Source organism: Rhinatrema bivittatum, chromosome 6 (genome assembly GCF_901001135.1).
Source record: "Rhinatrema bivittatum chromosome 6, aRhiBiv1.1, whole genome shotgun sequence".
In the NCBI taxonomy this organism is placed as follows: domain Eukaryota; kingdom Metazoa; phylum Chordata; class Amphibia; order Gymnophiona; family Rhinatrematidae; genus Rhinatrema; species Rhinatrema bivittatum.
The window spans coordinates 264,535,780-264,551,636 of record NC_042620.1 but is presented as its reverse complement, the minus strand read 5'-3'; the positions used below and the strand labels follow the sequence as shown (position 1 = coordinate 264,551,636).

The 15,857-nt window shown below is 44.4% G+C and overlaps 1 protein-coding gene across 2 annotated transcripts in view; it reads right to left on the bottom strand.

Annotated features, from left to right (window-relative positions):
- The window catches only part of ATP2A1 (ATPase sarcoplasmic/endoplasmic reticulum Ca2+ transporting 1), a 47,738-nt gene that overhangs the window by 26,185 nt on the left and 5,696 nt on the right, over window positions 1-15,857 (bottom strand). For both annotated transcript variants that reach the window (XM_029607095.1, XM_029607096.1), the window contains exons 3-5: window positions 14,319-14,401; window positions 12,618-12,722; window positions 9,161-9,299 (exon numbers count right to left, since the gene is read on the bottom strand). In XM_029607095.1, coding sequence (XP_029462955.1) covers window positions 9,161-9,299; window positions 12,618-12,722; window positions 14,319-14,401 — 327 coding nt within the window. The remainder of the gene's footprint in view (window positions 1-9,160; window positions 9,300-12,617; window positions 12,723-14,318; window positions 14,402-15,857) is intronic.

The following is a 15,857-nucleotide window of genomic DNA, read 5'->3' as shown; positions in this document are numbered from 1 at the left end:
AAGTCTTGCCTTACCAATCTATTAGGATTTTTTGAAGGTGTAAATAGACATGTAGATAAGGGAGAGCCAGTCAATGCAGTGCAACCAGATTTTCAGAAAGCATTTGATAAAGTCCTTCATGAGAGACTCCTCGGAAAATTAAAAAGTCATGAGATGGGAGACAATGTCCCTATTGTGGATCGGTAACTGATAAAAGATAGGAAACAGAGAGTTGGACTAAAAGGTCAGTTTCTACAGTGGAGAAAGGTAAATAGTGGAGCACCCCATGGATCTGTACTGGGACCAGTGCTGTTTACCAAATTCATTAATGATCTGGAAAAGGGAGCAGAGAGTGAGGTGATCAGATTTGCAGATGACACAAAATTGTTAAAATACAAGCAGATTGTGAGGAATCACAGATGAAATTTAATGTGGACAAGTGCAAAGTGATGCACATAGGGAAAACTAAGCCTAACTATAGATGCACAATGCTGGACTCCATAATTACCACTCAGGAAAAGGATCTCGGAATGTGTGGAAAACACAGTGAAATCCTCAGCTCAGTGTGCAGCAGTAGCCAAAAAAAGTACATTGAATGTTAGGAATTATTTGGAAAGGAATAGACAACAAAACAGGGAATATAATGCCTTTGTATTGATCCATTTTGCAATCGCACCTTGCGTACTCTGTATAGTTCTGGTCACCGTATCTCAAAAAAGAAATAGCAACATTAGATAAAGTTTAAAGAAGGGCAAAAAAAAAAAAAAGATTAAGGGGGTGGAACTGCTTCCTTAAAAGTTAGAAAGCTTCAGCTTGGAGAACAAGTAGCTGATAGAGGTTTACAAAATCTTGAGTGGTGTAGAGCAAGGTAATAAGAAATGATTATTCATTCTCTCAAACAATACTTGAACTAGAGGACATTCTGTGAAATTAACTAGAGGAAGATTTACATCAAATGTTAAAAAGTATTTTTTCAGTCAATGAATAATTACGCTATGGAATATGTTGCCAAAGAATGTGATTAAAGTACAGCCAAGTTGAATGGTTTGGAGAAGTTTCTGGAGGACAGGTCCATAAGCAATTATTAGTCAGGTAGACTTGGGTGTTTCCTTTTCATAATTCTGGGAATGGCCTTTTCCTATTAGGATTTGTTGGGTTCTTCTAACTGACCTAGATTGGCTAATGTTGGAGACAGGACCCTGGCCTCAATGGACCATTGGCCTGCCTCAGAATGGCAGCTTAGGGTGAAGGGATACATTGTAAATATGCAGTTCATTATAAAGTCTATAATAAAAGGTTAAACTGTGGAATTTAGGGAACTCCCACGGATGGAATGGGACCGTGCATGTGATATGGACACATTCATTTAACACCATACTTATAAATATGATACAGAACCTGCCTTCTCTTAAGAACATAAGACTTGCCATACTGGGTCAGACCAAGGGTTCATCAAGTCCAGTATCCTGTTTCCAACAGTGGCCAAACCAGGTTACAAGTACCTGGCAAGTACCCAAACATTAAATAAATCCCATGCTATTAGCAGTGGCTATTCCCTAGGTACAAATTGAGACCTAGATTCATCAAATCGTTATAAATATCGTGGAAATAATGCCCACGATAAAAAAAAAAAAAAAATGGGGCGTGGTTAGGCCAACCAACTCCTTTTTATTATGAGTTTTTGCCTCTAAAGCCAACTTCTTTTCAAATTCTCTCTTGGTATCTCTTATTGCTCCCTAAGCTCCCCACATTTTTCTCCTCAGGAAAACTTTTCCCCATTGCCAAATCTTCTCTCTGTGCTTTCCTGCATTAAATGTCTGGAATAGCCTTTCTAAACACATGTATCAGGCTCCTTGTCATATCAAATTCAAATCCAGCCAGAAAATGCACCCCTTTGATGCTGCTTTTAATACCTGACCTCGGTCCTTCCTGTTCACATAACAGCTTTATCAGTCTGAGCTCTAGACTGGGGACTATTTTTAACAGAAACAGGGGTGTAACCTGCACGGCGTGGCAGCTGCTACCATAAGACGTTTGCTGGGCAGCTGGATGGACCATTTGGTCTTTCTCTGCCGTCATTGCTAGGTTACTATGACTGGTATTCTACACCTACTTCATACTACACAAGGAAAGGCTGATTAGCAATAACTTTCATAACCAGGGCTCTCCTTAAAACCTTTTCAGACCCCCAAATGTCATATTTCATATATTCACTTAGAAGCTGTCCCTCCTCAATTTAATTCCTCCTACCTTACATCTTCTCAGTCACACTCTTGCTGTCTTAACTCAAAGCGTCTTATTTGTTTTTCTTTGTGCGTCCTGTCTGTCTGTCTGTCTTGACTAGATCCTAAGCTCCGAGGAGGAGGGTCCGACCATTATGTGTCTCTGCACAGCGCTGTGTACATCTGCTATGTGCTGTACGATTGATGATAATAATAAGTTGAACTCCCAATGTGTCCTGACACTACCTCTCCAGCCCTCGTGTGCCCTCTGTGCTTTCTCTCATCATGAAACAGACTCGGTGTGAGCAGACAAGGATTGTGTAATTCCCCCCCCCCCCACCCCCACCATCACCACCACCATTCCCATCAAGAGAGCCATGCCCTCCCCCTCCCCTTGGAGAAACCTTAGCTGCTTAGCTGCAGCTGGGTCGAGAGCTTATTTTTAGCGCAGTGTTATGATGACAGGCCTCCCGTTCCCGCTCCTTTCTAGAAATATGCTGAAGATTTGCAAGCCATCAGGAAACAAAGGCGATAAGAATGCCGAATGAGTGACTTGGGCACAGTGAGAAATCTGTCAAAAGTAAAACTGAGAAGACATGGGGGGGGGGGGGGGAGAGAGCAAGGGATCTCTCACCCTCTCCCTCACAAGCCTTAGAGGGATTGACCCTTTATCCAGCAGGATTTAAGTGACTCCCTACCAGGATTGATCCTAGGGGATGGATCAGCCTGTGCACGGCTGCACACAGCAAGCATCATCTCTTTCCTACCAACGCAAGCATCGCGTCTCTTCTACTAACCCCCTCCCTCCTCCAGCACAAGAATAATCTCTCTTCCACTTCTCTCCATCTGTCAAGAGCCTCACCTGTCTCCCACATCACCCCTTTCTGGCGTAAGCATCGTTTCTCTCTCTCCTGGCACATATATCATTTCTTCCCCTTCCCCAGTCCATCATCTCCTTTCTCCCTGCGCACCACCATCATTTGTGATGGTTGAGAGGGAGGAGGAACAGCCTAGTGGTTGGAGCAGTGGGCTATGAACCAGGAGACCAGGGTTCGAGTCCTGATGTCGCTCCTTGTGACCTTGGGCAAGTCACTTTACCCTCCATTGCCTCAGGTACAAAACTTAGATTGTAAGCCCTCTGGGGATAGAGAAATACCTACAGTACCTGAATGTAAACCAGTGTGATATCTCAATTGAGATCGAATGTCGGTATATAAATAAATATGTCTTTCCCACCCCAGCACAATCGCCTTCTCCTCTGCCGGCTTCCATCCGCGCAGTTCAAACATCAGATCAAAGCCGGCAGAGAAAAAGGCAGCCACAGATAAGAAGCACTACCCTTCAGCTCCTATCAACTGGAAGGTATCGCACTGCGGGGCAGGGGCAGGGGCTGGGGAAGGATCACTGGAAATTGCTGATGCATGGTAGCCTGGGGGTTAGCTGACCCAAATTCTCACTCCTTAACCCCAACCAGACTCCTCTGCTGAGAGCTTAGACCCTTCTTCCTCCAAACCAACCATTGCAAATGTCTGTCAACCTGTTAGAGCAGCCAGACAGGGTCACTTTTTCTCTTCCCGTTGTAGTCTTGTGGAATCCTTTCTGAAGCATGTTTCCACTGAGATCAAGCTTTTATCTTAACTAGTTTCATTTAATGCTCCACGTGCTGCCTGTCACATATACCCCTGTCACACGTCATTTACATTGTTGCCCATTTCGTATTGCGTCCGGTTCAAAATTCCCTGTCTAACCTTTTGGGCTATCCACTCTGGTTTTCCTTCATATCTTGCTAAACTTTTATAAACACATTTCCCATCCCACTCCCTTCGTTCACCTCAGAAAGGACATCTAGATCTTCCCCCTATCTTCGGTTATCGGTTTAGACTCCACTAGGGAGTCTTCACTTAGTTATCAGGCTTCCCTGCTTTGCAGCTCTCTCCCCCTTGACATTCACGCAGAGTCAAATTGCTTAAAATTTAGCAAGGCAGTGAAAGACTGGTTCTCTTCACAAGTTTACATAGTCTTTTACTAATAACAGCACAGCCATAGAAGCATGAAGGCAAGATAGTTTGTTTCCTTTTTAAACTCTGCGACCCTTAATGACATCTATATGGGCGCAGCTCTCTTCAATTTGACAAATCATGTCAGCCCGTTTATTTATTTGACACGTTACATTGTCATTTATGTTATCTGCAGCAGAGCAGATAAATAAAAGATACGAAAACAGCGGCTTTTGAAGCAAAATAATGTTTTCAGGTCATCTGTTTTATTAGTTATTTTAGTACTGTCTATTGTTTGTTTCAGTCTCAGTGTTGCTCTTGTAAGTTACTTCATGACCCATGACTGTCTATGTTTTTATGATTATTTTGCTCTGTTTTATAATTTTATTATGTATGTTTTATTTGTACTATCGTTTGGATAACACGCTTAACAGGCAGGATATAAAACTGTAATAAATGAAATGAAATATTCCTTTTATCATTCCCATGGCAAGACTAGAACAATCCTGTGAAACCCCAAATTAAGCTTAGAATAATTCCAATGCAACCCACTTGAGTAATGCAATCCCATGAGATTTCCAAGACCCCTCCTCCCTTCCCACCTATGTTACCGGTTCTCTGGTATAAGCTGCTAAATTTGATTTTATTCCCCTCAGGGTAGAATGTTCACAGTTGTCTGAAAAATTCCTGGTTTTGGCACCGTTCATCCTTTCCGAGAGTCCCCTTCCTCCCCTCTCCCCTCAACTGTTCAGTAGGCTGCTGCCTTTCCCCTCTTGGACCCACCCATCCACCCCAACCATTTTCTGGACAATCACATCCATGACAAACCTGTTTCACTACTGATATTTGAAAATTCCCAAGGAAACTCCTTAAAAGTTTGCAACTTTAATGCCCCCTTATTTCTAATCCAAGCATGGGGTAAGTAAATGTGAGATACTGGGTTTTGCATAACTTTTGCCTCCACTGGATTATCCCACCAATATAATTTTTGTACCATTTTGTAGGCCATTCAATTTGGAATTTAACAGTACCTTACACATTACTTATTATTTATGGCCAGAACGTATGATAGCGAGAAACAGCATCAGATTGACCATATTAAGTGTATTGCATTTCATGAGGCCCGTGATGCTGGAGCAAACTTTATCACGAAAAAGTGGATTAACGAAAAATTAGGTCAAAGCGAAAGCTGGATTCAGAGGACATGGGGGCAAGACTGCCGACAAGTGTTTTACGGAATTTGGTGATGGTCGACCATTAAAATTGTGTCAAGAAAGCCAAAAAATTATTGAAAATTCCAGCAACAAGAGGAAAAAAAAGCTGTTACCAGGTGGCACAAATGATTTTGGATGAGAGGAGGAAAACGGATGGCAGACGAACAGTTTATCGTTATTGAGTCAAGGCTGGTGTCCAGTCGTTTCATGTTATTTCAAAACTATTAAAAATTGAAACCCATATCCAAGACAGTCTTTGGCTGGCGAATTGATTACAAAATTAACATGAAGAGAACTTCCTTCATTTAACACCTTCTGACAAATTTTTCATTTGGTCAGTTCTAAAGCCAAATTTGGAAAGTGATTAAGCTTGTCAAAAACTTTGAATGAAATTAGTGACGAGGAACATTATTGCCAAATTGTCAGAAACCCTGTTTTCATTGGTCTTTTTGTCATTTTCACAGTAAAGAAAATGTTGTGGATAATCACAGAATGTTGGGAATCTTGGGATGGGCCTAGTTTTAGAATACAAGGTTAGCCAACAATGTTATTCCATTTTTGAGTGATCCAGAAAATGTTTTGAAGGTAGGTAAAGCTACTTTTATCCATGATAAGACACCATGCATGCAAGCCAATGCATTGATTTTTTTGGGGTAACGGCATTTGGCCGGGGAACTCTCCAGACTTGAACACTGCCGAAAGCATAGGTGCCATTATTAAAGATGAGGTGGAGAGATTAATGTCGAAGGAAAGTGGTCAGGGACGTTATTCCACCGAAACTTTGCGTCAAAATTTAAAATTGGTCTCATTACATTTGGAAAATGATACCGATTTATTTCAAAGTTTCTTGTGTTCATACCCTGCTCGTTTTAAAGCCATTCTGTAAGCTAACAGTGGGCACACCAGCTATTAATTATACATGGTTTGATTCCATTTTGAACGCTGATTAAAATGGCATATCGCATATTTCTATCAGATTTCTGATTGCTGCTGCAATGGGGGAGGCAAAAGGTTACGCACAGCATCAAGTATATTCTCCACTTAAGAGAGATTTTTCAAAGTGAATGAATTATGAATGTATACGAAAAGGGCACGAATGGGCAGTAGACAGTGCTGAAGCCTTGACGGCTGGCACTACTGCTCACAAGCTCCAAACCTGTACTGATTTAACCTTTTTTTTTCCTGTCCCTCGCCATGCGTCCAATATAGGTGGACACGTTTTCTCTGTGTCCTTTTGCTTGTGTCCCTGTATCCTGCTGACAGAGATGGTGTTCCTCCCTCACTTCTTCTCCCTGCTGGGTTCCTTGTGTTACCTGGGCAGGTGCCCTTGCCTCATTCCTCCCCCAGCCTCTTTCTTCCCTGCCAATCACAGTGCTTTGGGGGTGACAATTTCTATCTGAACCTATTGCTGGAGATTTTGTCATATGGAAGGATGATTTTAAGGACTGGGCTCCTTCAAATTCTTTTATTATTGAGACAAGAGTTTATGTGCAGTTGGCTCCATTCTAATGCATTGCCTAAAATGAATTATATTAAAAAACTCATTAATACTGTGATTCTTATTTTTAAAGATTTTAGTAAGATATAGTTTAATGGATGTTATTGAAGGGTATGTATGCTAGCTCCATTCAGTTCTTTAAAAAACACCAAAACAATACATTGAAAATGAATTCATTGCATTAAAAATAAAAGTGAATATAATATTCTTGAATCTATCTCACAAACACTGGATGCCCTGTAGCCTAGTATATTTTCTTACGCTGTATTCCTCCATCTTAAGCTTGATGTTGAAAACATTGTCTGGACCACAGTTTCCAAGGATGCATAAAACTAACGACAGGCTGACAACAAGAATCAATCTGATTCACTTATTTAGATTTCTTTTATTAACAATGTCCTATGAGCCATCTCTAGGACTGCTTGCAGGCAGCAGGTGGTCCTGGAAGTCGACCCTTACCCTCCTAGAGACTCCAGGACAAGCCTATGGCACTCCTGCCCTATCCCTTCCCCTCTATATTCTGCCAACGATGGCTCTCTTTCCTCCTTCCTTCCCTTGCCAAGCAAATCATGTTGCCAGCCATGGTTATCTCTCTCTCTCTCTCTCTCTCTTTCCTCATTCCAGCCCATGCAAGGCATCTAGGCTTGCTAGCAACAGCCCTTCCCTTATTCCTCCCCCTTGCCAGGCTTCTCGTTCTGCCAGTGAAGACGCTCTTCCCTTCTTCCTTCTCTCATGTCTGCTGCTTCCCGGCTCAGACACCCTCCGTGCTCTCGCCGATGGGGTTAAGTTCATTTCTCAGAACACAGTAACCCTATCCCCGAGTTTCCATCCATCTCAGCCCCCAACCTCCTTGGGCACTTTCTGATCCCAAGGCTTTTAATAACAGCATTAAGTATCCCTGGCAGGTCTCTGAAGGATCACCCAGCATCTGCCTGTCCTCCTTGCCCCCATCTCACAGTGTCTCTGTAACCTGGTGTCATCAGATTCCTGCCGTGGCATTGATAATTACTTGCCCGCTCTCTCCCAGCTGACCATACATGGCATGGGGAGCTTCTCTTGCACGCACCCGAGGCCTGTCTCAGCTCCACCCTCCCAGCCTCCCTCTCCCTTCCAGCCACTCTGAAGGATATATTGGAGGTCAGGAGCCTTACAGCTGACGCCTTGGCTCCAGCTCTCTCTTTGGAGGTTTTGCCTGCTTGGGAGTGCTAGAAGGGGAGAGGGAAATGGGAGAGTAGTGAGTGACAGACACCTGTTACTGAACAAGTGAGGAGGGAAGGGGAGGGGGAGAGCGAGAGATGGAACCATCTTTCATGGTTTATTAACAGTTCTTGCTGAGAATGTGCCTGTCCCACAGTCCCCTGAATCACTTTCCTTCCATAAACATCCAGAGCTCAGGGCACAGCCTGTTCCACATGCCACTGACCTACTGCCTACTCCCTTTCCCCCTAAACATCCAAAGCTGAGGAGAGTCTGTTTCACAGTCCCCCACAACCATTTACTGCTCCCCCTTCCAAAACATTCAGATCTGATGGCACAGTCTGCACCCCCACTTCCCTAAGCCTTCTCCTACCGTCCCCCTAACCCCATCCAAAACATACAGAGGTCCATATTCAAACATGTAATGTAATACTTATCCGTCTGTTTGAATAGTTATCTGTCTGAATGGCTTACCTGGCTAAATTCGGCCCAGATACGGGTAAATTCTAGCTGGGTAAGTCCGGGGCAGTCCGGGAGAGATGGGAGGCGTTCTGGGGAGGAGCAGAGCTAGCCAGAGAAGTTAACCAGCTAATTCTGGTCGGGATGTAGGACTGTCCTAAAGTTAGCCGGTTGTGCTGGGTATATTCAGTGGCATGGGTGCGCCACGGAATATACACCACTAGTTAGCCGGTTGTGCTGGGTATATTCAGCGGCATGGGTGCGCCACTGAGTATACACCACTAGTTAGCCGGTTATGTATAACTGGCTGACTAACACAGCCAGGCAGCGCCTAAATGTGGACCTCCCATGGGTACATTCAGTTCCATACGCCACTGATCCACCTCCTGCCCCCTTCACCTACCCTCAAAAACCCCCACAGCTGGCAGGCCAGTCTCTCTTAAATTTCGGATTTGTCCTCAGCCTAGCGGTGAGATCCAAGAAGCCTGTAACCTTTCACCTCTGCTCCATGATTTCAGGATGGCCTTATATCTGCTAAACCTTGACCTGAAGCTATCAGTCAAAGGATTAGTGTCATTATGGTTGCTTGCTTACCAGCCACCTCCACGATGTCACCGGGGACAATCTCTCGGGCCTTGATCCTTTGCACCGATTTCCTGTCACTCCGGTACACTTTCCCCATCTCTGGCTCGTATTCCTTTAGGGCCTCGATGGCATCTTCTGCATTTCTTTCCTGCCAAGTGACGAGCAAAGACAAGAAAAGCTCTTGAGAGAAGGTCACCGAGCTCCAGTGCCATTGTACCCGCTACACATGGGCCGGCGGGGGAAGACCGACAGTGGGCAAAAGGAAGAACCCACTCGGCGCCATCGAAATTGACACAGCAGGCACATAAGCATGCAGGAGCCATCCTCACAGCACACGCAGAGAACTGCACAACTGCACTACACAACTAGATTATGTATGAACAGTGCATACAGCACACTTGCTGCCTTTACCCAGCACGTACACAGTACTTGTGCCATATGTACCTGCTATGCACAGGGCATGCAGGGGGCAAGTATGCTGCAGGCAGGCTGAAAGCGTGAAACCTACCTACAGCACACATGCATTCAAGTGCTATGGAAGCAACACACCCTCAGGGGCTGATGTAGTAAGCTCCGCTGAACCTAGCATGGGTTTTAACCAGGTTTTTAGCGCAGATTTTTCCATGCTAACAAAACCCTGGTATGTAATAGGGGTTTAGCATGGAAAAAACCACGTGCTATCACCTGATTTAAATCCCGTTTTAGAATTAGGGCAGGGGCGTTAATCTCCCTTTGAATGAGGGTAACTAGCTACTCCAAGCAATGCAGAGAGGTGGGTTAGAGGGAAGATTGCCCGGCACACTGTTTTTCTACCATGGGAAATTGAAGTCCTGAGTCAGAGCAGGAGTTAAACTTTCCACGGTAGAAAAGCGGCAGCACACCGGGGGTGTCCCTTTTGGAGTCAGCATGAAGCTCCCCTGCAGATGTTCTTAAGACACAGTTTTCAGGGCACAAAGATTAACAACCAGACAAGAGCACCCTGCAACTGATTCCTCTAGGTCCTGAAAACCTACTGGCCATGAGCCCACTGAATGGCTAGCTCCCTGCTTTGTCATTCATTATGTTTTTAAAAAGCGTTTTCTTTTCCAAAACATAGGGGCTCAATGATCACGCTCCTCCCCTTCTTCCATTTAAGACTGTCTCTGTCATCGGTTGTCCAAAAAGATGTTGGACGGGAGAATTCGCACGATGGCTGGATGGCCAGAGAGAGGAGCGGCTTGTGGAAGCGCGTCTGTCTCTTTCAATCTCCGGGCTTGCAGACCTGCTACATAAATCTTTGCTCTGGAGTAATGGAGTCGGGAGCAAGGACTCGGGACAGTTCTCCTTTGAGTCACCAATCTCGCCAGAGGATCATAAGTATTTCAGAACTATAGCAGCATCAACTCAAGCTGTAGGTTTCTTCTTCTGAGCGGCTCTGCACCTTTACCTCCCGTCATCTTCGAAGCACGACGGAGAAGAGCCGGTTTTTTTTTTTTAAATGCGGATTTGCAGTTCAATGGCATGAAATGGCCTGTGATTTTAAAAAAAAGCTCACTTTTTCTGTTTAATGTGCTTTTTTTTTTACTCGCTGGGCATTTGTATGCCATTTACTTTACTACATCCTGTGGTAATGCGGGGGTATCCATCATATGAATAAAGTAAAACCCATGCTAATATCTAGCTCCAATTTTAGTGTGGGTTTTAGTACATCAGCCCCATAACCAGCAAGTACGCAAGCGGCAGGGGAAAAGGCGTGGCCTAGTGGTTACAGCAATGAGCTGAAAAACCAGTGAAACCACAGTTCAAATCCCACTTCCCCCACTGACACGCCTTATGACCTTTGTCAAGTCACTTTATCTCCCACTGCCTCAGGTATCCACTTAGATTGTAAGCTCTTTGGGGCAAGGACTTACTATGCCTGAAATCTAATAATCCTGTAAGCTACCTTGAACATCCTTTGGAAAGGCAGGCTAAAAATTAAAAAATTAAATAAATAAATATATATATATATATATATATATATATATACACACATGCCAAAAGGACATAATACTGTTATAAAAGTTAGAGGGAAATGCAAGAAGAATCACTATTTATTTATTTATTTAATTTAAAAACTTTTCTATACCGTCGTTAAGTTAGATAACCATCACAACGGTTTACAGAAGGGCACGATAATGATAAATATGGGTGGTATAGATTACAAATTAATCTTGTGCCATTATAGTACGGTAACAATTCAAGGTAATAAACTAAGTGTGTAAGTTAATCTTGTTTGTTAGGAGCATATTAGGCGGTTTGATTTTAACGTTAATATGCTTTGCGGATTAATAACAACTTCCATATGAGGAGAGACTGGAAAAGATAGACCTCGTCAGCTTAAAGTGAAGATGATTGATGAGAGCTATGCTAGAGCAGGGGTGGCCAAACCATAGCCTATGGGCCACGAGAGTGTGCTGGCCCACAGCAACGGCATCCCTTCCAATGGCCTGGGGAGATGACGGACGCAATGTCACTGCTGCATGTAAGTATCCAGTATCCCTTTTTCTCACTATCTGTGTGACTGGAGCTTCAAGGTCCCCTTTCCCCTCCCCCAAGCTTAGCCGGATAACTTGGAGGCTGTCAGAGAACTGGAATGTTAAAAGCCCGCGATTTGTCTGCCTGAGTCCTGAACTTGGTTGGACAAACTATTTGTATATTGGCCCCATAGTATACAGGATGCATGAATACATCGTGCATGAGGCATGCATTTATACAGGGGAACAGCCTCAGCATAAAGATAGTTTTAAAAATTCCATTTACAAAAGGAAAGCAGCTATATGGCATGCGGTACTTATTACAGATATGGGTAGAATATATGCCTAGCACACAGGCCATGCCTCCCTGGATATAACAGAAGCCAAAAACCCTGACCCTATCTACCCTGGATGTTACAGACATCTTCCAACCCCTAGATATAAAAGGCACCCAGCCCCATCCCCTTCTGGATGTAGCAAACATAGGCCCTCTCTTTGGCCAGGACAAACACTCAACAATACCCAGTCCTTGCTCTCTGGATATAAAAGACATTGATCATACAGCCCAATGGTGGGGCAAACTATGGCCCGTGAGAGTTTTTAATCTGGCCTGTAGTGGTGAGATGATTGTCCGCATAAGGCAGAGACAGCAGATCACTTCCGACTGGAAGTGACATCCACAGGCCGGAAATGATGCCATAGTGTGTCTCTCAGCCCTCCATTCCTTTCAAGTGGTTGCGTCCCCTCCCCTATCCCCCCTTCTCAAGCTGGAACTCAGGGGTATCCCTGCCACTCCCCAGAAAAGCTCAGACTGCCACTGAACCCCCATTGCAGCACTCAGGCCAACCCCAACCCAGACACTAGGCCTTCTGGTTATAACAAACCATCAACATTTAGGCCCTCCTTCCTTCCTTCAAATAAAGCATAAACACATCACCTAGGCTTCATCTACCAGACCCTGCTCTCATTACCTGCCATACTCCTACGATGGCATTGGCGATGAGGATCAGCAGGATGACAAAAGGTTCCACAAATGCAGTGACGGTCTCCTCACCCTCCTCAAACCAAGCAAGGACCTGTCAGGAAAAAAGAGATATCCATGAGTGAGCCACTTGAAGGAAGAGAGATGAGGACATGTGCTGCCCACACACGTACACTCACACTCCTTCCTGAAATCGAGGGTGACAGGGATCTATGTACTCCTATGTGTATCATCACTGTCTTGCATGCACACACTTCCTTGCTCAAATCAATGGAGATGTATAGTGTATATTCATTTTTACATATACTGGCAGCATCAAATACACTTTCCTCAGTCTAAGATTGACAACTATACACTGCATCACACCCACCCCCGCCTTCCTCTAACAGGTGTAGAGTTAGTATGCAGAGTCCGTCTCCACAGATCCAGGCACAATGAAAAAGGGATGGGAGAAGCAAAGGAGAAAGACAGAAGAAATGCACATGTTGATGACAGAGAAAATAAAAGGCATCCCATAAAAGGAGGAGCAGGAAGAACTCAGCATAATCCTAGGGGAACGAGATGGAAGCTTAGCTTTAGCAAGAAAATATGTTGTCTCCTCAGAAATGCCATCTGACCAGAGACAACACGGACCATCACCAAAATCCTGGAATTGTCTTTGTTATGGTTCTTGCTGCACTTTGGAATTTTATTTAGTTTGGCCTGATAATTCCTTGTTTCTCCTTCTTCTGCCTGCTCAGTCAGAACTAGTTCTGGGATCCTGAAGCCATCAGCCTTCATTCACAATCACCCAAGTTTTGGTTTTTTTCTCTACATGACTAGACCCCCTCTCTCCCCTCCCCCATTCCTAGTCTGATCATTGCAGCAACGATCCTAAGGCCAGGATCCATGCACCGAGGATCCTTCCAGAACCCTCTGTCATGAGCTCTAGATCCAGTCACCAGATGTCACCTCTAACGATGACCATGGCAACCCTATTCCTCCCTGCCCAGGGGCTGTAAACTCTACCTCTGCCCCTGCTGATTCAGGGTGCAAAAGACCTGATCCAGGAAATGAACCAGGGGCCTTCCTCATGGAAGTGCACATCACGTGCCATTGGGCCAGCTTCTTCTTTATTTTTAACCACTTTTAGGCAATTTTCAAAGGCATTTTTGTGGATAAAACAGCCTTTTTTTTTTTTTTTTACCTGTGGAAATGTGCTCTTTGAAAATTGCCCACTCTCAGTGGGAGTGAAATTGTGGAACAGCCCACATAATGTTAACCATATTGGAGGTGTGGGGTTAAATCAAGGAAGGCAACAATGTGCCTAGTTTTAGATGTTCACAATTACATGTGTGGTTTGGCCTGGAAAAATTACCTACAGAAAATTCAAGTACTTTTTTTTCCCCTGGCAATAAGCAAAGCAAAATTATGTGTATGGTTTGGATTTATTGGTGCAAACCCCACAGATAAAAAAAACCCCCAAAACTACCTGTAGAGTTTGCTCCAGTGCGGGTGGTTTAATTATTGTCATCTTTTATGTATTACTTTGGCAGAACATGTAGAAACTGTTGTGCCAATAAAGTTTCTTGAATTTGAATCATAGACATTGTGACCCAATCTGACTCCCACCATTACCCTATCCCCAGTCTCCTCAGAAAGGAGCAGGCTCAGTCTTAACAAAAATCCATCCTCCCTAGATTTAACTTACGAATGAGATGCAGGCAGCCAGTAGCAAGATTCTGACCAGCAAATCTTCAAACTGTTCTACAACCAGTTCCCAGATAGACTTTCCTGTGGAAGGAAAAAAGAAGGAAGAGTTGCACAGAAAAGACTTCAAAATACAAACATTTCCCTACCCGCCGGATATGCTGGCAGAGAAAGACCACATATGTGCCATGGCTCTACCTATGGATCCTTTTGGGAGGTACATACATAAGGTCGCCATCTTTTCCACAGGCCATAACTGGATCCAGCGCAGGGCTGGAGTAAACGGCACCAAGAGCGAAGGTTGCTCTTGGTGCCCCTCCCTCTTCTCTTTTGGACTCGCATGCTCAGACTCACACACTGAATCAAGAGGGCAGCATGGCATTTCTCCCTCCAGTTTGGTGCCCAGGACTGTTCAGTATTTATCCTGCTTGCCCACTCTTTGTGATGGTCCCCCTTCCATACAGTCAATTCATGGTCCTCTCTTCCTCCTCCTGCTGATCTCTGATCTTTCCTTTTCCCCTATGGTTTCCCTTCCCTTTCCTTCTGCTGATCGCCCCTCCCTTTTCTTCCCTTTTCCTACTCCCCATTCATCTCCTTCCCTCAATTGCTTCTCCTCACCTCTCTTCCTCGCTCATGGAACTCTCTCATTTCCCCCATCCTGGCAGTCCTCTGTCGTCCCACCACCTTACCAGCTCAGTTCCTTATAATCCTCTCTCCCAGTCTTCTCTTTTGTCCTCACAACCCATCCCACCCTCTGTCTGAGTCTACCCTCCCTGACGTCTTCTTCTTCTCCTTTAGTCCTCTTACCCTGAGTCCTGGGCAGCTGACTCTACCTCCACTCTTTCCCTTTCCATCCTCCATCACACACACACTCTCTCTCTCATCTTCTCTACCAGGGCCACAGATCTGGCTCTTGCTGCACCATATATCTCCCTGAGGGCGGGGATCTGACTCTCTCCTCACCCTCTTATGGCAATGTTTGACCACCATCCTTTCAGGGGCAGTGTACGTCTCGCAGGCTCAGTTGAACAGGATGTTTACACTGAACCAGAGACCGTACAAATTGTCAAAAAAAAATAATTTTCCGGTTCAAAGCAGAATAGTCAGCCACCCTACACATACACACCGCAAAACATCTTCCTACTCAACACGTACACCCTGTAAAGTACACACACACACTCACTACACAGCGTTCCACCACCAGCTCCCAGCTAGACTTTCCTGGAAAAGGGAGAGGGTTGCAGAGTAAGGCCTACAAAAATATACACATCTCTCCCACAAAGATACACACACATACTTCCACACCAAAAGATACATCCTACCAAATACACACGCTGCAAAGGAGGCACACTCAAAGGTCCACACATACACACTGCAAAATAGACAACACTTTTCAGCTACGCACACCACAACTACATGCAAACTCATACCTGAGATATATATATATATATACACAAAGCAATAGATAAGCACTGCAAAATGTAGATATACAGTGCACAAGAGAAAGAAATACACATATACATCCATCCTAGGATACAGG